This window comes from Salvelinus alpinus, chromosome 4 (genome assembly GCF_045679555.1).
Source record: "Salvelinus alpinus chromosome 4, SLU_Salpinus.1, whole genome shotgun sequence".
In the NCBI taxonomy this organism is placed as follows: Eukaryota; Metazoa; Chordata; class Actinopteri; order Salmoniformes; family Salmonidae; genus Salvelinus; species Salvelinus alpinus.
Window position 1 is genome coordinate 19063763 of NC_092089.1, and position 25219 is coordinate 19088981.

Sequence of the window (25219 nt, forward strand, 5' to 3'; positions counted from 1 at the left end):
ACAGTACTCCTCTTGTACCTTTTAGGATGAATACAGTACTCCTCTTGTACCTTTTAGGATGAATACAGTACTCCTCTTGTACCTTTTCTAAGTTCTTAGCTCTTCTCCAGGGCGCCTGTGTGGCTTGTTAACACTCAACGCTGAGCCTCTTCGAGACTACCAGAGCTACTAAGCCCCCCATATCCAAGACTGGAAATAAATAACAATGACTAGCTGATCGCCGCATCAAAATGTATATTCACAAACAAACACAGTAGTCCTTGTGCAAAGTATAACTTTGTTTACCCAGTGCTGTACTGTACACGTTAAAGAAATGAAAGCCTAAATGTGGTTTAGTTAAATCCTATACAACATGTGCTTTTAGCCCTTCGCATCTCATTGAAAACCCAACAACGAGGGTTCACTAAGTATTTGAGCATCTGTTTGTAGGAGTGACTGTTTGAGTGAAGTTTATAGTTGACCTTTGACTGGGATTATTAAAAGCACATATTGTATGTGCAAGGTTATTTTTCAAGTTTATGTGTGAGTTAAATTGGGGTTTTGGACATTTTATTGGGCTATGAAATGAATTTATGATAAACAGAGACAGGCAGGCAGACAGACAGACTGTCAAGCTTGCACCTTATTTGCTGGTTGGTTGATTGATTCATTGTTGATTGGTTTGAATCGGTTTAAAATTGTATGATTAATACATCAACATACAGCGAAGTGTAAGGAAGATGATATTACGTTGTCAACTATTTATTTTTGTTGGTCAGCCCAAGTTTTTTAAATCTTTTTTTTTTGTGGAGGAGGGAGAGGTGGGGACTGAAGAAAAGGAAGGGATTTTAACCACCCAAGCAAAACTACAGGGCTTGTCCCGAAATGTGACGTCAGACAGAAGGACTCACTTGTAGCGAGCGTTGACCGGCGCTGGATATCATTTGCACCGCACCGTTTTGCAATAATCTGAGCTCGTGGAATACGTTCTATTTTTTTTTACAAGAATCTCATTCTGGGTTCAATGAAGTTGATATTGGAATCTCGTAATGAGGTGGCTTCTGCCGTGGATTCTAATAGTAGCCAGCACTCATCAGGTAAACATAAATTATTTGATTTAATTCTAACGTTCATACTAACTGTTGATTTATTTTATTTATGGTTTTCAAGATTACAGGTTATGGATTACAGATCATTAGAATATTAGACATGAACATGATTGCAGGTTGTGCACATATATCCAGATTAGATTATTTAATTGCGTAATAACGCACAGAGACATTTTGTGCGCGGTGCCAATTACCAATAACCCATTATTGGTTTCGCATTGACACTGGGCTATAATCGTGTTGTCAATGTTAATCATACAACAGACCTACTCAGAATCTGTCTCTGTGCTAGCTCTGAAACCTAGACAGTCACGAAACTGTTAGATTGGGCACTCCTCTACTCTCTCCTCCACTCTCTCTTTCCTCTACTCTCTCTTCCTCTCTTAGCTCTACTCTCTCCTCCACTCTCTCTTTCCTCTACTCTCTCTTTCCTCTCTTAGCTCTACTCTCTCCTCCACTCTCTCTTTCCTCTACTCTCTCCTCCACTCTCTCTTTCCTCTACTCTCTCTTCCTCTCTTAGCTCTACTCTCTCCTCCACTCTCTCTTTCCTCTACTCTCTCTTTCCTCTCTTAGCTCTACTCTCTCCTCCACTCTCTCTTTCCTCTACTCTCTCCTCCACTCTCTCTTTCCTCTACTCTCTCTTCCTCTCTTTCCTCTACTCTCTCCTCCACTCTCTCTTTCCTCTACTCTCTCTTCCTCTCTTAGCTCTACTCTCTCCTCCACTCTCTCTTTCCTCTACTCTCTCTTTCCTCTCTTAGCTCTACTCTCTCCTCCACTCTCTCTTTCCTCTACTCTCTCCTCCACTCTCTCTTTCCTCTACTCTCTCTTCCTCTCTTAGCTCTACTCTCCTCCACTCTCTCTTTCCTCTACTCTCTCTTCCTCTCTTAGCTCTACTCTCTCCTCCACTCTCTCTTTCCTCTACTCTCTCTTTCCTCTCTTAGCTCTGCTCTCTCCTCCACTCTCTCTTTCCTCTACTCTCTCTTTCCTCTCTTAGCTCTACTCTCTCCTCCACTCTCTCTTTCCTCTACTCTCTTTTCCACTCTCTCTTTCCTCTACTCTCTCTTTCCTCTCTTAGCTCTACTCTCTCCTCCACTCTCTCTTTCCTCTACTCTCTCCTCCACTCTCTCTTTTCTCTCTTAGCTCTACTCTCTCCTCCACTCTCTCTTTCCTCTACTCTCTCCTCCACTCTCTCTTTTCTCTACTCTCTCTTCCTCTCTTTCTTCTCTACTCTCTCTTCCTCTCTTTCCTCCACTCTCTCTTTCCTCCACTCTCTCTTCCTCTCTTTCCTCTACTCTCTCCTCCACTCTCTCTTTCCTCCACTCTCTCTTCCACTCTCTCTCATTTTAGCTCAGCTAATGACAGGTCAGGTACTACCTCAGTACTCTCTCTGACTAATATCCTTTAAAGTGTGTTATTTGGTAGGTGTGGTTAAATGACCCTGGCCTGAGAGTTATTTATTTCTGTCAGTCATCATAACCTGTCCCATGGATTACTTCATAGGGGGAAACCAAACCACTAGCACCAATGTGGTATTTGTGTCCATGGGGCTGAACTAGATTGAATTCAGTAAATGTAAAGACTAAGGAAGAACAAACGGCTATGTTTTGCGTGTGATCCCTACCCTACATTGATATTCAGTCTACAATACTGCAGCCTCATAAACAACGTTATCTTCATCTTTAGGCTGGTGGGGGAACTCCTGGCCTTAGTTTGGAAATGTGTCAGAGTGTTTCCCTCTGGAATCAAACATAGTTCCCCTTGCTGTGGTCTGATGTCATGTACTACTGTTAGAGATGTTCCTGGAAGAACCACTTCCTTCCACAACAAACTACAGGCCCCATCCCAATATAACCCCTGTCTACTGTATACACTATACTGGCTGGGTGGCCCCATCCCAATATAACCCCTGTCTACTGTATACACTATACTGGCTGGGTGGCCCCATCCCAATATAACCCCTGTCTACTGTATCACTATACTGGCTGGGTGGCCCCATCCCAATATAACCCCTGTCTACTGTATCACTATACTGGCTGGGTGACCCCATCCCAATATAACCCCTGTCTACTGTATACACTGTACTGGCTGGGTGGCCCCATCCCAATGTAACCCCTGTCTACTGTATCACTATACTGGCTGGGTGACCCCATCCCAATATAACCCCTGTCTACTGTATCACTATACTGGCTGGGTGACCCCATCCCAATATAACTCCTGTCTACTGTATCACTATACTGGCTGGGTGACCCCATCCCAATATAACTCCTGTCTATTGTATCACTATACTGGCTGGGTGACCCCATCCCAATATAACCCCTGTCTACTGTATATACTATACTGGCTGGGTGGCCCCATCCCAATTTAACCCCTGTCTACTGTATCACTATACTGGCTGTGTGAGGAGGGAGTGTTAGTTGTTGGTGCACATGACCAATGACATAGGTAGTGATGATGGTCTCCACTCTGTGGGTTTGCAGGAAGAGCACAACAAGACTGACATGCCAAAGACCAACCCACCAGGATGACCCAGTATTTCATAAATGTTGTTCTGTCCATCCTACAGGTCTTTTCCCAATATTCCACAGCCGTGCCTCCCTTGACGGCGACCATAGAGCTGTATAACCGTACAGCGTACTGCAAATGGCCGTGCAAGTGTGCCAAGAGCGCCCCCCTGTGTCCGCCAGGGGTCAGTGTGCTGATGGACGGTTGTGACTGTTGTAAGGCCTGTTCCATGCAGGTGGGGGAGACCTGCAACGAGGCCGACGTCTGTGACTACCATAAGGGACTGTACTGTGACTACAGCGTGGACAAGCCGAGGTACGAAAAAGGAGTATGTGCCTGTAAGTGTCAGATAACTTTCCTCTTTGAGTTGTGTCGTTGTATCATCTCCATCTGTGCTGTGAAGTCAGATAACTTTCCTCTTTGAGTTGTGTCGTTGTACCATCTCCACCTGTGGTGTGAAGTCAGTTTGTAAATATAGATACTGTAATGAGAATGGACGTTGTTCTGATTCGACAACTGAATTGTTGCATGTATTTGCATGTAAACAAAGAAGAAAGGCTTTTGAAAAAGTAACAATTTTTCATAAAATTATACCGTTTTCTTAGCTAGCTAAGTTGTTTACCTGTTGCTAGGCAGTTGCTAGGGACATTCCTGAAAGAAGCTAGCTAGCTAACAAGGAGTGTCTAGTTGGCAGAAGAGAAGAAGGGACAAAGAAGGGACAAAGTGGGACAAAATAAGGACAGAAGAAAAGGGAAAGGGGACATTAAGGTGAAGCAGTCCTCTAAAGACACAAAAGACAATAATACAAGAAACAACACTTCTATTGCCTCTCCCTCTACGATACGCACTTCCGGTTTGGTTTGGAGCGAGTAGTTGCATTCCGCTTTGCTCCACAGGTAGTATTACAGGTAGTATTACATTTCATTTCATTACAGTACAACAGTTTGATTTGTTTGATCTTAGCTGGCTACATAGCCGTCTTTGTATCCAAGATAATTGTGTAGTCTAGAGTAATTGTCGAGGTTACCTAGCCAGTTAGAGGTTACCTAGCCAGCTACACTTTCAAACAAAGTCAACAACGCAGCCACTGCTAGCTAGCCTATTTCACCAGCCAGCAGTACTATATCATTTTAGTCAATAAGATTTTTTGCAACGTAAGCTTAACTTTCTGAACATTCGAGACGTGTAGTCCACTTGTCATTCCAATCTCCTTTGCATTAGCGTAGCCTCTTCTGTAGCCTGTCAACTATGTGTCTGTCTATCCCTGTTCTCTCCTCTCTGCACAGACCATACAAACGCTTCACACCGCGTGGCCGCTGCTACTCTAACCTGGTGGTCCCAGCGCGCACGACCCACGTGGAGTTCCAGGTCTCAGGCAGCCTCTGGAACTGCCGATCTGCGGCCAACAAGGCAGAGTTCATCTCAGCCTATGCTTCCCTCCAGTCCCTCGACTTCTTGGCACTGACGGAAACATGGATTACCACTGATAACACTGCTACTCCTACTGCTCTCTCCTCGTCTGCCCACGTGTTCTCGCACACCCCGAGAGCTTCTGGTCAGCGGGGTGGTGGCACTGGGATCCTCATCTCTCCCAAGTGGACATTCTCTCTTTCTCCCCTGACCCATCTGTCTATCGCCTCCTTTGAATTCCATGCTGTCACAGTTACCAGCCCTTTCAAGCTTAACATCCTTATCATTTATCGCCCTCCAGGTTCCCTTGGAGAGTTCATCAATGAGCTTGACGCCCTGATAAGTTCCTTTCCTGAGGATGGCTCACCTCTCACAGTTCTGGGTGACTTTAACCTCCCCACGTCTACCTTTGACTCATTCCTCTCTGCCTCCTTCTTTCCACTCCTCTCCTCTTTTGACCTCACCCTCTCACCTTCCCCCCCTACTCACAAGGCAGGCAATACGCTTGACCTCATCTTTACTAGATGCTGTTCTTCCACTAATCTCATTGCAACTCCCCTCCAAGTCTCCGACCACTACCTTGTATCCTTTTCCCTCTCGCTCTCATCCAACACTTCCCACACTGCCCCTACTCGGATGGTATCGCGCCGTCCCAACCTTCGCTCTCTCTCCCCCGCTACTCTCTCCTCTTCCATCCTATCATCTCTTCCCTCTGCTCAAACCTTCTCCAACCTATCTCCTGATTCTGCCTCCTCAACCCTCCTCTCCTCCCTTTCTGCATCCTTTGACTCTCTATGTCCCCTATCCTCCAGGCCGGCTCGGTCCTCCCCTCCTGCTCCGTGGCTCGACGACTCATTGCGAGCTCACAGAACAGGGCTCCGGGCAGCCGAGCGGAAATGGAGGAAAACTTGCCTCCCTGCGGACCTGGCATCCTTTCACTCCCTCCTCTCTACATTCTCCTCTTCTGTCTCTGCTGCTAAAGCCAATTTCTACCACTCTAAATTCCAAGCATCTGCCTCTAACCCTAGGAAGCTCTTTGCCACCTTCTCCTCCCTCCTGAATCCTCCTCCCCCTCCTCCCCCTCCTCCCTCTCTGCTGATGACTTCGTCAACCATTTTGAAAAGAAGGTCGACGACATCCGATCCTCGTTTGCTAAGTCAAACGACACCGCTGGTTCTGCTCACACTGCCCTACCCTGTGCTTTGACCTCTTTCTCCCCTCTCTCTCCAGATGAAATCTCGCGTCTTGTGACGGCCGGCCGCCCAACAACCTGCCCGCTTGACCCTATCCCCTCCTCTCTTCTCCAGACCATTTCCGGAGACCTTCTCCCTTACCTCACCTCGCTCATCAACTCATCCTTGACCGCTGGCTACGTCCCTTCCGTCTTCAAGAGAGCGAGAGTTGCACCCCTTCTGAAAAAACCTACACTCGATCCCTCCGATGTCAACAACTACAGACCAGTATCCCTTCTTTCTTTTCTCTCCAAAACTCTTGAACGTGCCGTCCTTGGCCAGCTCTCCTGCTATCTCTCTCAGAATGACCTTCTTGATCCAAATCAGTCAGGTTTCAAGACTAGTCATTCAACTGAGACTGCTCTTCTCTGTGTCACGGAGGCGCTCCGCACTGCTAAAGCTAACTCTCTCTCCTCTGCTCTCATCCTTCTAGACCTATCGGCTGCCTTTGATACTGTGAACCATCAGATCCTCCTCTCCACCCTCTCCGAGCTGGGCATCTCCGGCGCGGCCCACGCTTGGATTGCGTCCTACCTGACAGGTCGCTCCTACCAGGTGGCGTGGCGAGAATCTGTCTCCGCACCACGTGCTCTCACCACTGGTGTCCCCCAGGGCTCTGTTCTAGGCCCTCTCCTATTCTCGCTATACACCAAGTCACTTGGCTCTGTCATATCCTCACATGGTCTCTCCTATCATTGCTATGCAGACGACACACAATTAATCTTCTCCTTTCCCCCCTCTGATAACCAGGTGGTGAATCGCATCTCTGCATGTCTGGCAGACATATCAGTGTGGATGACGGATCACCACCTCAAGCTGAACCTCGGCAAGACGGAGCTGCTCTTCCTCCCGGGGAAGGACTGCCCGTTCCATGATCTCGCCATCACGGTTGACAACTCCATTGTGTCCTCCTCCCAGAGTGCTAAGAACCTTGGCGTGATCCTGGACAACACCCTGTCGTTCTCAACTAACATCAAGGCGGTGACCCGTTCCTGTAGGTTCATGCTCTACAACATTCGCAGAGTACGACCCTGCCTCACGCAGGAAGCGGCGCAGGTCCTAATCCAGGCACTTGTCATCTCCCGTCTGGATTACTGCAACTCGCTGTTGGCTGGGCTCCCTGCCTGTGCCATTAAACCCCTACAACTCATCCAGAACGCCGCAGCCCGTCTGGTGTTCAACTTTCCCAAGTTCTCTCACGTCACCCCGCTCCTCCGCTCTCTCCACTGGCTTCCAGTTGAAGCTCGCATCCGTTACAAGACCATGGTGCTTGCCTACGGAGCTGTGAGGGGAACGGCACCTCCGTACCTTCAGGCTCTGATCAGGCCCTACACCCAAACAAGGGCACTGCGTTCATCCACCTCTGGCCTGCTCGCCTCCCTACCTCTGAGGAAGTACAGTTCCCGCTCAGCCCAGTCAAAACTGTTCGCTGCTCTGGCACCCCAATGGTGGAACAAACTCCCTCACGACGCCAGGTCAGCGGAGTCAATCACCACCTTCCGGAGACACCTGAAACCCCACCTCTTTAAGGAATACCTAGGATAGGATAAAGTAATCCTTCTAACCCCCCCCCCCCCCTTAAAAGAGTTAGATGCACTATTGTAAAGTGGTTGTTCCACTGGATATCATAAGGTGAATGCACCAATTTGTAAGTCGCTCTGGATAAGAGCGTCTGCTAAATGACTTAAATGTAAATGTAAAAATGTAAATGTATTTCTTTGTGTGCCACAGTGCATTGACACGGGTCTTTCTTGAGGAAGGCGTTTAGAGCTGAAATGCCGACATTGAACAGTCTCAACTATAACGCGCTTCTTGTTTTCCTAGGTATACTTATAGGGGATATACTTTACTGTGTAGCGCTGATTCTTATTATGTTACATGATCAATCAAACAGACATGGTGGGCACAGGCTGCGAGTACGACGGAGTGATCTACCGGAACGGCCAGAGCTTCCAACCCAGCTGTAAGTACCGCTGTCTGTGTGTAAACGGCGCCATCGGTTGTGTGCCGCTCTGCACAGACTCCCATCCACCCCGGGTGTGGTGCCAGACGCCCAGGCGGGTCAAACTGCCGGGCCGATGCTGTGAGCAGTGGATCTGTGACGAGCCCAGGAAGACGCGCAAGGCAGCCCCCAGCCATGCGGAGATAGGTACACTACTACATTCTATGGGATGCATCTCAAATGGTACCCTAGGTCCTATGTAGTGCACTACTTTTGACCAGAGCACTATGGGGCCCATTGGTTTCCCAGAAATCCCGTTTGGAAGATTCCTGAAATCAGGAAGGAATCAGCAGGGAATCCAGGAATCTTCCAACCAGGATTTCTGGAAAATCTGGGCGTTATTTGGGTGAAAGTTACCGGAATTTGGCATCCCTAATCAGGAGTCGGTTCCTCTGTTTATTTGGCAGTGCGCGCCAGCCACAATGAGGTCTGGCATAAGAACTGCATTACCCAGACCACCTCCTGGTCCCCGTGTTCCAAGACCTGTGGACGTGGCCTGTCCCTCAGGATCTCCAACGCCAACGACCAGTGTGAGTTGATCAAGGAGTCACGCCTCTGCAACATCCGGCCCTGTGACGTCGACATCACCAAGCACATCAAGGTGAGGACATCTGTCATGGCTTATGCCCTAAATGGCACCCTATTCCCTATAAAGTGTACTACCCATAGGGCTCTGGTCAAAAGTAGTGCACTATATAGGGAATAGGTTGGGCCCTGGTCAAAAGTAGTACATTTTATAGACACACACAATATCTCTCTTAAATGAAACCAGGCCCAACTTCATCAACTCATGTATTGTGCATATGAACATGCTTTTAAAATCATATGGGTGACATGTGTTTTCTCAATACAGTTGAACATCGTTTTGACAGTGTAACAGTATTCTGACCCCATGTCAACCACTCAAATGTTGATTCTGACCCATGTTGACCTATGAACCTCTCAGCCAGGGAAGAAGTGTCTGAACATTTACAGGGAGGAGCAGAGCCAGAACTTCACCATCTCAGGCTGCAACAGCAAGAAGCCCTACCGTCCAAAATACTGTGGTGTCTGCATGGCCACAGACGATCGCTGCTGCATCCCTTACAAGTCCAAGACTATCGAGGTGGAGTTTGAGTGTCCCAACGGAGCCACGCTGACATGGCAGGTGATGTGGATCAACGCCTGCTTCTGTAACCTCAGCTGCAGGAACCCCAACGACATCTTCTCTGAGCTGGAGCACTACTACGACCACAACGAGGTCATCAACTGACAACTGAGCAGCCTTGTCCGAGCCTGAACGTACGGCCCAAAGGGCAGGAGACCATCTCCTGTTTCTGTAGCATGAGGCAGTTTAGTGTACAAGTACAACCCCTGGGTAAGACGCTCGTCTGCCGCAGGGCCTTACCCAAATCCATCTCCTTAATGCTGAATGCCAAGTGTTTTTACAGTCTTTGGTATGATTCGACTGGGGAGAACTGAGCAGAGGACAGGTTCATTTAGGTTATTATTGACTCCAGCTTTACACTCCTTGGAATAAAGGGATTGATGATTTGTTGGTTAGTGAGATGTTCAAGCACCAGGCTGGAACAAAGCCTGCACCCCCTTAAGGTCCGCAGGAGTAGGATTGAAGAACATTGCAGTTGAACACAAACTCTTCATTATGATCTTGATTTAAAAAAAAAAACATTTTTTATGCACAGGGTTTATCAATTATTTAACCTCCATTCAATGAAGGGAAAAGGGATGTAGTTGTTTTTCAAGTTTCTTTTAAACATCTAAATATACACTGAGTGGACAAAACATTAAGGACACCTTCCTAATATTGAGTTGCACCCCCCCCCTTTTGCCCTCAGAACATTCTCAATTTGTCAGAGAATGGACTCCTCAAGGTGTCAAAAGTGTTCCACAGGGATGCTGGCCCATGTTGACTCCAATGCTTCCTACAGTTGTGTCAAATTGGCTGGATGTCCTTTGGGTGATGGACCATTCTTGATACACACGGGAAACTGTTGAGCGTGAAAAACCCAGCAGCGTTGCAGTTCTTGATACAAACCGGTGCACCTGGCACCTACTACCATAACCTGTTCAAAGGCACTGACATCTGTTGTCTTACCCATTCACCCTAAGAATGGCACACATACACAATCCATGTCTCAAGGCTTAAAAATCCTTATTTAACGTGTCTCCTCCCCTTCATCTACACTGATTGAAGTGGATTTAACAAGCGACATCAATAAGGGATCATAGCTTTCACCTGGATTCACCTGGTCAGTCTGTCATGGAATGTTTTGTACACTCAGTATATTAGCGGAAGTTGATCATGTATTTGTGATGATACCATAGTAGGACACAGGGGTCAAACCTATTGTAATTATGCATCATATTCATATGGGGATAATCTTCTACCAAGTTAGGGCATTAACCACTCGAGTGGTCATCCTGTTTTATACTCTTGTTTCACTCTTTTTGTGTCATGTCATTAAGCTTACTATGTATGTACTGTTGTGCTCAAAACATTTAGTCAAGTATTGAAGTATTTTGTAGTTTACTGCAAAGTGTACAGTATATCAGACAAGATTCTCTCACATTTCCTCAGTTTTGCATTGATTTCCATTGACTCTTAGTGAACAATAGTGTTTGCCTCAATGTCTGCATTGTCAAGTCAGTTATTATTTGAGCTCTACGAAGTTAAAAGTCTATCAACTTTTTATTGATTGAAATTTGATTGAGATCAGCTCAATAAGTGTTGTCATTTATTTAATTGGTCAATACTCTCGTAAACCATGTACCATATCCATGTCATCATAAACAACAAACAAACTCATCCAGGAAGTCACATTTGATTGGTTCAAATGAATACAAAGTATTAAGATTTGGGTAGTGACACATCTTGTCAAATAAATGTCGTAAAAATAATTTCTGCATCATTTTTGATCTATTTCTCTAATACAAAGTGGTACTATACATACATTGCATTTATATATAATTTAAATCTTAATATAATCCGTTTTTCATCATTTGAAAGATTAATACATATTCTTATCTCAGGGCTTATTTAAGCGTCATCCTAGGATCACTGATAGCTACAGTCATTATGATTTCTTTATGTATTACAGACATCTCATGTTATAAAAAAAATAAAATAGGGAGTCGTCAATTTGATCCATCATATATAAAAAGCCAGACAATAGCCACACATGTCATTAACATCAGAACTGTCCATTACATGTTTATGGTTGAAACCCCCCCCCGGCATTGTTACATTCTAACAATAAATATCAGAGATACTATTTCCACCAAGGAACATCCATACAGATTACATATCACCGAAATGACATACAGTATGACAACCGTATAAACTATATTACCCACAATGCAGTGAGAACAGAGCATAGATAGAGGACAGTCTATCAAAAGCAGCATGTTGTGGTTTATTGTCAGCAGCAACACAGGCAGTAGGGTAGACAGGACAGGGGTTATGGGGTTTATTGTCAGCAGCAACACAGGCAGTAGGGTAGACAGGACAGGGGTTATGGGGTTTACTGTCAGCAGCAACACAGGCAGTAGGGTAGACAGGATAGGGGTTATGAGGTTTATTGTCAGCAACACAGGCAGTAGGGTAGACAGGACAGGGGTTATGGGGTTTACTGTCAGCAGCAACACAGGCAGTAGGGTAGACAGGACAGTGGTTATGGGGTTTACTGTCAGCAGCAACACAGGCAGTAGGGTAGATAGGACAGGGGTTATGAGGTTTATTGTCAGCAGCAACACAGGCAGTAGGGTAGACAGGACAGGACAGGGGTTATGGGGTTTACTGTCAGCAGCAACACAGGCAGTAGGGTAGACAGGACAGGGGTTATGGGGTTTACTGTCAGCAGCAACACAGGCAGTAGGGAGGACAGGACAGGGGTTATGAGGTTTATTGTCAGCAGCAACACAGGCAGTAGGGTAGACAGGACAGGGGTTATGGGGTTTATTGTCAGCAGCAACACAGGCAGTAGGGTAGACAGGACAGGGGTTATGGGGTTTACTGTCAGCAGCAACACAGGCAGTAGGGTAGACAGGACAGGACAGGGGTTATGAGGTTTGTTGTCAGCAGCAACACAGGCAGTAGGGTAGACAGGACAGGAGTTATGAGGTTTGTTGTCAGCAGCAACACAGGCAGTAGGGTAGACAGGACAGGGGTTATGAGGTTTGTTGTCAGCAGCAACACAGGCAGTAGGGTAGACAGGACAGGACAGGGGTTATGAGGTTTATTGTCAGCAGCAACACAGGCAGTAGGGTAGACAGGACAGGGGTTATGAGGTTTGTTGTCAGCAACACCACAGGCAGTAGGGTAGACAGGACAGGGGTTATGAGGTTTATTGTCAGCAGCAACACAGGCAGTAGGGTAGACAGGACAGGGGTTATGAGGTTTATTGTCAGCAGCAACACAGGCAGTAGGGTAGACAGGACAGGGGTTATGGGGTTTATTGTCAGCAGCAACACAGGCAGTAGGGTAGACAGGACAGGGGTTAGGTGGTTTACTGTCAGCAGCAACACAGGCAGTAGGGTAGACAGGACAGGGGTTATGAGGTTTGTTGTCAGCAGCAACACAGGCAGTAGGGTAGACAGGACAGGGGTTATGAGGTTTGTTGTCAGCAGCAACACAGGCAGTAGGGTAGACAGGACAGGGGTTATGAGGTTTGTTGTCAGCAGCAACACAGGCAGTAGGGTAGACAGGACAGGACAGGGGTTATGAGGTTTATTGTCAGCAGCAACACAGGCAGTAGGGTAGACAGGACAGGGGTTATGAGGTTTATTGTCAGCAGCAACACAGGCAGTAGGGTAGACAGGACAGGGGTTATGAGGTTTGTTGTCAGCAACACCACAGACAGTAGGGTAGACAGGACAGGGGTTATGAGGTTTGTTGTCAGCAACACCACAGGCAGTAGGGTAGACAGGACAGGGGTTATGAGGTCAGGGTTTCGGGACACTGGGGCTGTGTCCCAAATGGCTCCCTATTTCCCACATAGTGCACTACTTTTGACGTCAACAGTAGTGCACTATAAAGGAAATAGGGAGCCATTTAGGAGACAACCTATGACCTTTCAGTGACCAGGGCACTAGCAGGCGTCCTCAGTCTTGCTGCTGGACGTGACAATGGTCTGATCTACGGTGCTGTTGGAGACGTTCTCCATGGACACGTCGGTGTGCTCCCGCGCGGGCTGGTTGTCGTTGCTGTGAGAGCGGCTCCTGCTGCTGTCGCAGGAGGCGATGCTGGAGCCTGAGGCGGTGCGGGACCTCACCAGTCTGGTCATGCTGGCTGAGGACACTAAGAGAAGGAAGGAGATACAGTTACCATAGCTTGGTATATCTAACATAACATAGCATAACTAGCATAGCATAACATAGCATAACTAGCATAGCATAACTAGCATAGCATAACATAGCATACATATTTTTTAATGTTCAGGGGGTAGATCAGCTTTAATATTGTAGATAGATTGTAGCTTCCATCAATGTAATTGTCACTTCCACCTTATTCCCTATATAGTGCATTGCTTTTGACCAGAGCCCAAGGGCTCTATTCTATCCGTATCGTGGAAATTCCGTGTTACAGCATGATTGAAATTTAAAGGCAATGTTTCCGCATTAGCAGAGACTGCATTCACGGTAAATGCTACACACAGTACGTCGCCTCAACTGGAAATGACCTTTACATTTCTAACGCGCAATCTGTAACGGTTCAGCGACACAGTTAGAATAGAGCCCCTAGTCTTAGTGGAGGGCACAACAATGATCAACAGTGGCATAGAAAGTGAATAGTCTCTGGGTACACTAGGAGGCTGGTAGCTACATTTTAGTTCTTGTTCTTCAGTTTTCTCTCAGCGCATGCCGATAACAGCTTCTGTGAAGTGGAAACATTGTGTGTTTGGGTGCGGGGTTAGTGGAACCATTGTGTGTTTGGGTGCAGGGATAATGTGGGAATACATTGGTTGTTTGGGTGCAGGGATAATGTGGGAATACATTGGTTGTTTGGGTGCAGGGATAATGTGGGAATACATTGGTTGTTTGAGTGCGGGGATAATGTGGGAATACATTGGTTGTTTGGGTGCAGGGATAATGTGGGAATACATTGGTTGTTTGGGTGCAGGGATAATGTGGGAATACATTGGTTGTTTGGGTGCAGGGATAATGTGGGAATACATTGGTTGTTTGGGTGCAGGGATAATGTGGGAATACATTGGTTGTTTGGGTGCAGGGATAATGTGGGAATACATTGGTTGTTTGGGTGCAGGGATAATGTGGGAATACATTGGTTGTTTGGGTGCAGGGATAATGTGGGAATACATTGGTTGTTTGGGTGCAGGGATAATGTGGAAATACATTGGTTGTTTGGGTGCAGGGATAATGTGGGAATACATTGGTTGTTTGGGTGCAGGGATAATGTGGGAATACATTGGTTGTTTGGGTGCAGGGATAATGTGGAAACGTGTGTTTGGGTGCAGGGATAATGTGGGAATACATTGGTTGTTTGGGTGCAGGGATAATGTGGGAATACATTGGTTGTTTGGGTGCAGGGATAATGTGGGAATACATTGGTTGTTTGGGTGCAGGGATAATGTGGAAACGTGTGTTTGGGTGCAGGGATAATGTGGGAATACATTGGTTGTTTGGGTGCAGGGATAATGTGGGAATACATTGGTTGTTTGGGTGCAGGGATAATGTGGGAATACATTGGTTGTTTGGGTGCAGGGATAATGTGGGAATACATTGGTTGTTTGGGTGCAGGGATAATGTGGGAATACATTGGTTGTTTGGGTGCAGGGATAATGTGGGAATACATTGGTTGTTTGGGTGCAGGGATAATGTGGGAATACATTGGTTGTTTGGGTGCAGGGATAATGTGGGAATACATTGTGTGTTTGGGTGCAGGGATAATGTGGAAACGTGTGTTTGGGTGCAGGGATAATGTGGAGGAGCAATATTCCATGTCTCTCATTCCTTTACTCTGTAGATGCCACTGACTACAGGTGATACCTTGTTTTTATATATATATATATATATATATATTACATTTATTTAACTAGGCAAGTCATTTAAGAACAAATTCTTATTTATAATGACGGCCTACCGGTTAACTGCCTTGTTCAGGGGCAGAACGACAGATTTTTACCTTGTCAGCTCGGGGATTCGATCCAGAAACCTTTTGGTTACTGGCCCAATGCTCTAACCACTAGGCTATCTGCTGCCCCTTGTTGACATGCACTAAGGTGAATATTATCTTCCAATTAGATCCATTATCCTGAGCTGATACTTACTGTAACCCATGATACTTACTGTACCCATTATACTTACTGAAACCCATGATACTTACTGTAACCCATGATACTTACTGTAACCCATGATACTTACTGTAACCCATGATACTTACTGTAACCCCTGATACTTACTGTAACCCCTGATACTTACTGTAACCCATGATACTTACTGTAACCCATGGTACTTACTGTAACCCATGCCCTGGATGAAGTACTTGAAGGCCTCTGTCAGTTTGCCAGGCTGGCTCACCTGGGGAAGTCCTCCACAGTCAGCCATCTGATTGGACAGAGACAAAAGATCATGGGCCAACCAACCGTCATTTGATCTTAACAAATCAAATCTTTCTCATTATCAATCACATGTACTGTTCTTGGATGGTCAATGACATTGTGGTTCCGGATCTTTACTTATAAAGTACTTTTGACAGTATTATGAATTGCTACATCCGTCGGAGCCACACATGAAACTGACCTTGAGCAGTGTGGTCTGTGTTGGGTTGAGCTTTGCGTTGCTCTCGACCACAGCCTCAACTGCAGGGGAGCTGTCTCCCACCACCAACAGAGCAGGGCACCTGCATGAGACAGCAGATTAATTAGCTAATAATTAGCTAATAATGCTCATAGTCAATATCATAACTAATACTGATGGTCAATATCATAACTAAACCTCGGTCAATATCTGTTACGAGAATTTTGTTCTCAATGTTCATAACCCACTTCAATTAACTACTCAGTCTGCAACCCAGAATGTATAAGATACTGGTTGAAATGAAAACAGACAGAGGCCCAGCCTACAATAGTCAAATGTTTATTCACGAGAGCGCTCTGAAGTCCATTATACAAAGACATCCATTTTATAGCTGCGCACATACTTCCACACAAACAGTAGATATCCTACGCACATACATACACACAAACAGTAGGTGAGTTTTATCCTTCTCTATAGTTCTCACCACTGTGTATCACTACCCAGCCGACAGTTCCATTCCCCCGAGATTAGGGAGACCTTGAGAAGTACTCCCTGTCCTCTCCCAAGTCTCTCAGAGGCCTAGCCAGGTCGGTCCAAACACAGTTTTAATTGTTCTTCGGTATTTTACTAGGCACACACACACACAAGTTCAAATCCTAAGCTACGCCTTGCTCAGACAGTCTGTGTTTTTCCACTATACATTGTTTAACCTAATTCCGACTAAAACTACACACACCATCAGATTATAATTTTATGATTCTAATCAATTTCATACAGTTATAAGGTTTCAGAGTGTAATTATTTTATCATTATCTTTCACATATACATTATTTTATCAATATCATAACTAATACTCAGTCAATACCATAACTAACACTCATAGTCAATATCATAACTAATACTCGTAGTCAATATCATAACTAATACTCAGTCAAAACTCAGCCCTGAGTTTTCCCTAGTCAGGTCATGTGGCCAGGTAAGAGTCAGGGTCCTGATGCTGAGTTGGTCCGTGTGACGTACATCAGAGTTCTGACGTTAATGTTTCCCCCTGGGACAGGCCTCTCCATCTCCAGGCCCCTGCGGCTCTGGTAGGACTTGAAGAACTGGGCCAAGTTGGACTGGTTGACATCATTGGTGATGTGGTTGCGGTATGTGGCGATCAGATCAGGGTTGTTCTGGATCTCCTCCTATTGCGCAAAGAACAAATCTCAATGGTAACGCTTTCCATGATGTACATACTTATAATGCATTATAACATAGTTTATAATGCCTTATAATACACATGTAATGTGTTATGACACTGACTATAAACATCCATAACAAAGGGTTGATGTTTCACAACAATTCATAGCTATTTAAATATAAATGTAATTGTATCATTCATATACTGTAGCTTCCAGACGGGGACAGAAGTCTTATAGTGACAGTTTATTGAACAAAGCTACATCTTTAGGATGTTTCAAAACAATATGTTGCTCTTTCCATACGGACTGTCAGTGGTTGTAGTGTAGTAGATGAAACAGAAATAGCCATTAAGGTGTTAGTGCTACTATAGTCGCTGTTTCTATCTAACCCTTACCTTTCCAAACATGTGGTTTAGAATATGATCAGGCAGTGCTTGGATCCAGCCAGTCATCTGAACAGAGAGAGAGAGTTGGGAGTTTACAGTGGTGTGTGCAGGCTCCTCCAAGCCAGGCTCTGAGCAAACAAACACAAAGGACATTAAAGCATATTTATACATAATCCCCTAAGAATTGAACTCTATCAGAGTAAATCAGCATGTCACCATGCGCTTAACCTGAAAGACCCACCACAATGTGGATTGTTATGTTGGAGGGTCTTAATAATAATACAAGACAAATACAGATCTTGCAAATTCTTTGATTTACATTTTCAAAAGCACTCAACTTTGTTCGCTATGTTAATTATGCTATGTTAAGTAGGCTGAGATAATTATGCTATGTTATGTTAATTATGCTATGGTATGCTTTGCTCTGTTAGTTATGCTGTGCTATGTTATGTTAGTTATGCTATGTTATGTTAGTTATGCTATGTTACTTATGCTATGCTATGTTATGTTACTTATGCTATGCTAGTTATGCTATGCTATGCTATGTTATGTTAGTTATGCTATGCTAATTATGTTATGTTATGCTATGTTATGTTAGTCATGCTATGTTAGTTATGCTATGCTATGTTAATTATGTTATGTTATGCTATGTTAGTAATGCTATGCTATGCTACCTTGTGTGTAAGTGAATCTATCACGCTCTCGGCACGTGCATTGATGTTGATGAGGACAAGTCCCTCAACCTTATCTGGATGGTTCAGCTGTAGACAGGAAGAATAAAGACATGAAGAACATAGCACAACCCATTTGGGACATATTTAGGATTCAGAGAGCAGGAAATGACACAAACAGTGGCTGTACAGTACAGAACAGTGTAGATGTGTACAAACAAAAGAACATTCCAAAAGACACTTTAATAATGCCACTTTAATAATGTTTACATATCTTGCATTACTCATCTCATATGTATATACTGTATTTTATACCATCTATTGCATCTTGCCTATGCGCTCTGTCATTACTCATCCATATATTTATATGTACTGTATATATTCTTATTCCCTTCCTTTACTTAGATTTGTGTGTATTAGGTAGTTGTTGTGGAATTGTCAGATTACATGTTAGATATTGCTGCACGGTCGGAACTAGAAGCACAAGCATTTCGCTAATAACATCTGCTAACCATGTGTATGTGATCAATAAAATTTGATTTGATTTGCTTGGCAATAACAATTATCAAGATGATGTTATCAGTATCAACACTGTGGTATGTTGAAGGACTTTTACTAGGTTTAAATCCTAGTTTAATTATGGCTGCTCAATTTAACAAAAACAAAAGAGTTCAACAACAACAAAAAATCCACTCACAGCAAATTTAGCGAGGATGTAGGCACCAGCACCGCTGCCCAGTCCAATGACACTCTTAAACCTGAAGGGAAACAAGAAGAGGTTTGATGGGAGTTTGAAGCTTCTAATAAGAAGAGGATGTAAACCTCTTCGTGAATGTAATTTAATTTATATTTAGTTATCCACATAATCCACGTAATAAATGTGTTTTTGATCCCGGAGGGTAACACTTGAAAGCATTTATTAAAACAAGTGTTTCTCAATGGTAAAACAAATCAATCATAAGCGAAATCTTGCCTAGTTAAATAAAGGTTAAATATACACTACTGTTAAAAAGTTTGGGGTCGCTTAGAAATGTCCTTGTTTTTGAAAGAAAAGCACATTTTTTTGTCCATTAAAATAACATCAAATTGATCATAAATACGGTATAGACATTGTTAATGTGGTAAATGACTCTTGTAGCTGGAAACGGCAGATTTTTAATAGAATATCTACATAGGCGTACGTCAGCATTTGTGGGTTCGATTACACGTTAAAAATGTCCAGTATCAACGTCAACAGTGAAGAGGCGACTTCCAGGCAGAGAAAAAAGAAAAAGACATATCTCAGACTGGCCAATAAAAAGAAAAGATGAAGATGGGCAAAAGAACACAGACTCTGGACAGAGGAACTCTGCCTAGAAGGCCAGCATCCCGGAGTCGCCTCTTCACTGTGACGTTGAGACTGGTGTTTTGCGGGTACTATTTAATGAAGCTGCCAGTTGAGGACTTGTGAGGCGTCTGTTTCTCAAACTAGACACTCTAATCTAGTTGTCCTCTGGCTCAGTTGTGCACCGGGGCCTCCCATTCCTCTTTCTATTCTGGTTAGGGCCAGTTTGCGCTGTTCTGTGAAGGGAGTAGTACACAGCGTTGTACGATATCTTCAGTTTCTTGGCAATTTCTCGCATGGAATAGCCTTCATTTCTCAGAACAAAAATGTGCAGAATGTTCAGAGTTTCAGAAGAAAGTTCTTTGTTTCTGGCCATTTTGAGCCTGTAATCGAACCCACAAATGCTGATGCTCCAGATACTCAACTAGTCTAAAGGAGGCCAGTTTTATTGCTTCTTTAATAAGCACAACAGTTTTCAGCTGTGCTAACATAACTGCAAAAGGGTTTTCTAATGATCAATTAGCCTTTTAAAATGATAAACTTGTATTTGCTAACACAACGTGCCATTGGAACACAGGAGTGATGGTTGCTGATAATGGGCCTATGTAGATATTCCATAAAAAAATCAGCCATTTCCAGCTACAATAGTCATTTACAACATTAATGTTTACACTGTATTTCTGATCAATTTGATGTTAATTTAATGGACAAAAAAAATTGCTTTTCTTTCAAAAACAAGGAAATGTATAAGTGACCCCAAACCATTGAACGGTAGTGTATATATATATTTTTAAATCATGTTTATGTTGATATTTGTACTGCACTGTTGAGGGAGCTTGCCAGTACACATTTAGCTGCACCGTTTATACCTGCTGTAAACTGTGTATATGACAAATAAACGTTGATTTGTGATTCACCGAAAGTGCTTGAGGACCTGAGGGAGAGTCTCAGAGAGCTGGTCCATAGAGGGGTAGGTGTACCTGCAGCGGAAGACCAGAACACAAGTTACCTCAAGTGCTCCTCATCATCACTAACACAAAACAAGTCATGGATGTGTCCCAAATGGCACCCTATTCCCTATATTGTGCACTACTTACAAGTAGTGCACTATAAAGGGAATAGGGTGCCGTTTAGGATGCAACCAAAATGTTATTGTGCCAAACTTGTCTCTCAAACATGTTGTTGTTGTTGACATGTTTCAAATGAACGTATCATCCATTTGTTATTATCTGTTGGTGCCTTGTCATTGTCTTTCTACCCTGTGAATATCATCTATTCTCTCACTGGATACTTCTACTACCTGAAGATTCAGGTAAAGTGACCTACAGTAGCCTAGCAGTGACCCAGTCCCCGATGTTGACTGTTTAAGAGTCTTGTGGACCAGGTGCCATGTGACAGTGGATTAGCATGGCAGGCAGCTGCTCTTAGTCCTGATGTCCACTAACACTAACAACAGATGGGACTAAAACCCAGTGTCCACTAACAACAGATGGGGCTAGATCCCAGTGTCCACTAACAACAGATGGGACTAGATTCCAGTGTTCACTAACAACAGATGGGACTAGATCCCAGTGTCCACTAACACTGACAACAGATGGGACTAGATCTCAGTCTCCACTCACAACAGATGGGACTAGATCTCAGTCTCCACTAACAACAGATGGGACTAGATCCCAGTGTCCACTAAGACTAACAACAGATGGGACTAGATCCCAGTGTCCACTAACAACAGATGGGACTAGATCCCAGTGTCCACTAAGACTAACAACAGATGGGACTAGATCCCAGTCTCCACTGACAACAGATGGGACTAGATCCCAGTGTCCACTAACACTGGCAACAGATGTGACTAGATCCCAGTGTCCACTAACACTGACAACAGATGGGACTAGATCCCAGTCTCCACTAACAACAGATGGGACTAGATCCCAGTGTCCACTAACACTGACAACAGATGGGACTAGATCCCAGTCTCCACTAACAACAGATGGGACTAGATCCCAGTGTCCACTAACACTGACAACAGATGGGACTAGATCCCAGTGTCCACTAACACTGACAACAGATGGAACTAGATCCCAGTGTCCACTAACAACAGATGGGACTAGATCCCAGTGTCCACTAAGACTAACAACAGATGGGACTAGATCCCAGTGTCCACTAACACTGACAACAGATGGGACTAGATCCCAGTGTCCACTAACAACAGATGGGACTAGATCCCAGTGTCCACTAAGACTAACAACAGATGGGACTAGATCCCAGTGTCCACTAACACTGACAACAGATGGAACTAGATCCCAGTGTCCACTAACAACAGATGGGACTAGATTCCAGTGTTCACTAACAACAGATGGGACTAGATTCCAGTGTTCACTAACAACAGATGGGACTAGATCCCAGTCTCCACTAACAACAGATGGGACTAGATCCCAGTGTCCACTAAGACTAACAACAGATGGAACTAGATCCCAGTGTCCACTAACACTGACAACAGATGGGATCTGTGCCATGTGAAATCATTGGATCTGACTCATTTGTTTCTATTCAATTTCATGGTACACTGAGGACTACAACCACCAGAGAATCTTCAACTCAATAACCCCCCTGCAAAGCACAAATTCATGCTGCTAATTGAGGTTGACACTAGTCACTCACTCAGTGGAGAGAGTGGAGGCACCCTCATGCTGCCCAGGGGCATCAACGTGGCACACGGCAAAGTGCCTCATGATCTCCTGCATGTCCTCGTGGCTGAACAGGGGGTTGAAGCACGACTTGTCTAGACACAAAGGAGAATATAAGACAAGTTCAGCAAAGTGCTCCTAAATGTTTTTTTTCCCTTTCTTGTGCATTGTTGCTTTTGAAATTGACATTGAATTGAATAGAACAACCATATGGGACTGTATACAGATCATGACATGACAGCCTGAATTAACACATTAAAAACAAGTAATCTGTTTTAAGTTCTGTTTGTCATCAAAGCGCTGTGCTCTCACTGGTTTAGATGCATATCAATATGGAATTGAACTTAGCTCTTAGCCAGATGTGCACAATAACAATAAACGAAACTTAAGATCAACTGGATAGCCCAGACAGGGCTCTCTCACAACAACAACAAAACATACAGTTCAGTCCAATATCGTGGAAGGTCATGATGACGGGGCGGCTGCCCTTGGGAACCCCCTTCATGGTGCAGTGGACCTGTCCAAACTGAGTCTCCACGTCATCCTCCTGCCATGGCAAAACAACTTTGGTTACACAAACCCCACAACTATAACTGTTCCCAACCCTTTTCGGTTACTGTACCACCAACTGAATTTAGCTTTGCCCGGAGTACCCTTGATGTACCCTCGTGCATTTTACCAGTAAGATTTTCAAGTAACCCCTGTGGATAGGCCAAGTAGCCCCAGGGGTCCTAGTACCCCTCGTTGGGAACCACTGATGTTAACTGACTTGCCTAGTTAAATATAATAGTAAAATAAAAAATAGGTAACCTACACTAACACACATTAACAAGTTGTTCCTGCTAAAACCAGCACCTGGATCTCAAGACACACTGCTCTGCACAGGGTTTTCTCTTTATGAATTAGACCTACTTTACGTTGTGTGCAATAACCTGTGTATCTACATGGTAGTTACATACTGTAGGTTAGTAACTGGTACATTGTTACAGAGCACCAACCTACTTGCAGCTGTTACTTACCATGATGTAAATACATAGGTTTTAGGTGTTGATACGTACCCTAAAGCCGACCATAAGTCTAGTAACCGCCCCTGTCAGCCCCTGAAGGACAAAACAAAATCAATCTCATTAACCACAGACTACAGCATCATAAATCAACTTGTTGGAGTGAGTTGTTAAACTCTGTTTTATCAAAAAGACCATCAACAGAAAAAGATAGAGAGTCTATCCTAAATGGTAACCTGGAGAGTACAACTTTTGACCAGAGCATTATTGGCCCTGGTCAAAAGTCATGCACTAGAAAGGGAATAGGGTAACATATGAGATATTTGTATAATCTGCAACAGTATGGTTTTAAGAAACTTCAGGCTTAGCCCCAAATGGCACCCTATATAATTGTTCTGAATGTTTTATTCCTGCCTATGTATTTTGAATGACCTGTGCACCATTCAATCCAAACTGATATCCAGAACTTTCCAGGTGTATAAACAACTAAACGACTCACAGGAAGTGGGTTAACGTTGACCTGCGCCTCATTTTCCTCCAGGTCAACCTCATCCAGCTCCATCAAAGAGGGGATCTGCTGAGAAGCCTGTTGATGTTGATGAGCACCCTGTTGAATGAAAAAGAAAAGTTGCACAAGATACTCAAGGTTGCTTCCCAACTGGCACCCTATTCCCTATATAGTGCACTACTTTTGACCAGAGCCAAGTGGTCTCTATTACCTATGTAGTGCACTACTTTTGACCAGAGCCAAATGGTCTCTATTACCTATGTAGTGCACTACTTTTCACCAGGGACAAATGGTCTCTATTACCTATATAGTGCACTACTTTTGACCAGGGCCAAATGGTCTCTGGTCAAAAGGAGTGCACTACATAGGTAATAGGGTGCAGTTTGGGACTAACCCTAAGGAAACCATTAACCAACATATTAAAAAAAAACATCAATTTCACATTTTAAATCGATAGCAAAGCTATTGGATTTGTTATACAGTAGGGATTTAGGTATTACATTGGCTGCATTACCAACGGAAACATCAAGCAGCATCTATACAGGTAACATTTGCCATAACACCCATTTGCCATGATGCTGCGGACCATATGCCTCAGTGTATCAGTGAACAGATTACAGCAAATGTGTTTATTTACACTGGGTTTATTTTATGAATTAGCTAAAAGGGTAGCCTACTACACATCCCGATGTCCATCTACCATTGCGCACGTGTGAGCGCGCAAAAGTTTCCCGCGCGTGAGAGACCGGCATTCAGAGTCTTTTCAGTGAGCGGGTTCATTTGTCTCCGTTCACGTAAAAGAGCAGGTTCACTTGTCTCTCAAACAGCTCTTCGTTCAAAATTCTTCAAAATCGACTTAGAACCATGAAAAAGGTGCGAATATCTAATGTAAAGCCCAAAGGTAGGTTACCATTATGTCAGATCGTGAAATGTGCGTTCAAATACATTTTTACCTGGCCAAATTGTTAGATGGCCTGTAGAAAAATTACCAGATTGACGCGCTCTCCCGAATATGTATTGTTTCTGCAGTGAAGATTCGCCGTCTTTAGATAATTCCTTTGTGACGTATCAGCAGAAAACGTTTTGAACTCAAAAAGCAGTATGCAAATCAGGGAGCCAAAATAACGGCTCTTTCCAATAAGATCCGTTCAAAAAGAGCCGTTCGTTCGCGAAGGACCCATCATCCTTTCTACCTGCCAGTACCACATCATCTCATCATCATCACATACATACGCATACCCGTACTTTATACCTCAGTGACACATACCCACCTTCCTAGACATGACGCTCAGTCGATGGTGGTACGGATGTGTTGGTTGAAAATCGAAAAGGCACCAAGATTCTTAACTTCCTCAATTGTTTCCTTGGCAACTCTGACAGAGACGCATAGCCTAATAAACACATTTCATTCTGATGTCACAAAGAGTTTGGAATATCTGGTTGTCATAATGGTCATCATGGTCTGCCAG

The 25219-nt window shown here is 44.3% G+C and overlaps 2 protein-coding genes across 4 annotated transcripts; one reads left to right on the plus strand and one right to left on the minus strand.

Moving 5' to 3' along the window:
* The first annotated feature begins 875 nt into the window (after positions 1-875).
* On the plus strand, positions 876-11132 carry ccn4b (cellular communication network factor 4b). The gene is made up of 5 exons (XM_071395812.1): positions 876-1076; positions 3652-3928; positions 8127-8381; positions 8642-8835; positions 9181-11132. Exons 1-5 carry the CDS (start codon positions 1029-1031, stop codon positions 9484-9486), a joined length of 1080 nt encoding a protein of 359 aa, XP_071251913.1. The 5' UTR covers positions 876-1028; the 3' UTR covers positions 9487-11132.
* LOC139572928 (protein NDRG1-like) lies at positions 10938-25219 on the minus strand. Of its 3 annotated transcripts, none has more exons than XM_071395809.1 (13): positions 25022-25218; positions 23742-23849; positions 23297-23338; positions 22680-22785; positions 22213-22333; positions 20472-20534; positions 18928-18988; positions 18234-18320; positions 17569-17625; positions 17010-17176; positions 15993-16092; positions 15710-15797; positions 10938-13530 (listed from the first exon to the last, which is right to left on the minus strand). In XM_071395809.1, the coding sequence occupies exons 1-13, from the start codon at positions 25031-25033 to the stop codon at positions 13322-13324; spliced, it is 1221 nt and encodes a 406-aa protein (XP_071251910.1). In that variant the 5' UTR covers positions 25034-25218; the 3' UTR covers positions 10938-13321. The 3 variants fall into 3 exon arrangements, with proteins under 3 accessions (XP_071251910.1, XP_071251911.1, XP_071251912.1); XM_071395810.1 differs by lacking the exon at positions 25022-25218 and adding an exon at positions 24704-24947; XM_071395811.1 differs by lacking the exon at positions 18234-18320 and having other exon boundaries at positions 25022-25219.

Coding starts and splice junctions, on each gene's coding strand:
- ccn4b (XM_071395812.1), top strand. CDS start 1,029: ATGAGGTGGCTTCTGCCGTGGATTCTAATAGTAGCCAGCACTCATCAG. Junction 1,077..3,651: donor TAGTAGCCAGCACTCATCAG/GTAAACATAAAT, acceptor TCCATCCTACAG/GTCTTTTCCCAATATTCCAC. Junction 8,836..9,180: donor ACATCACCAAGCACATCAAG/GTGAGGACATCT, acceptor TGAACCTCTCAG/CCAGGGAAGAAGTGTCTGAA.
- LOC139572928 (XM_071395809.1), bottom strand. Junction 18,321..18,927: donor ACATCCTCGCTAAATTTGCT/GTGAGTGGATTT, acceptor TCCTGTCTACAG/CTGAACCATCCAGATAAGGT. Junction 17,626..18,233: donor TAGATTCACTTACACACAAG/GTAGCATAGCAT, acceptor CTCTCTGTTCAG/ATGACTGGCTGGATCCAAGC.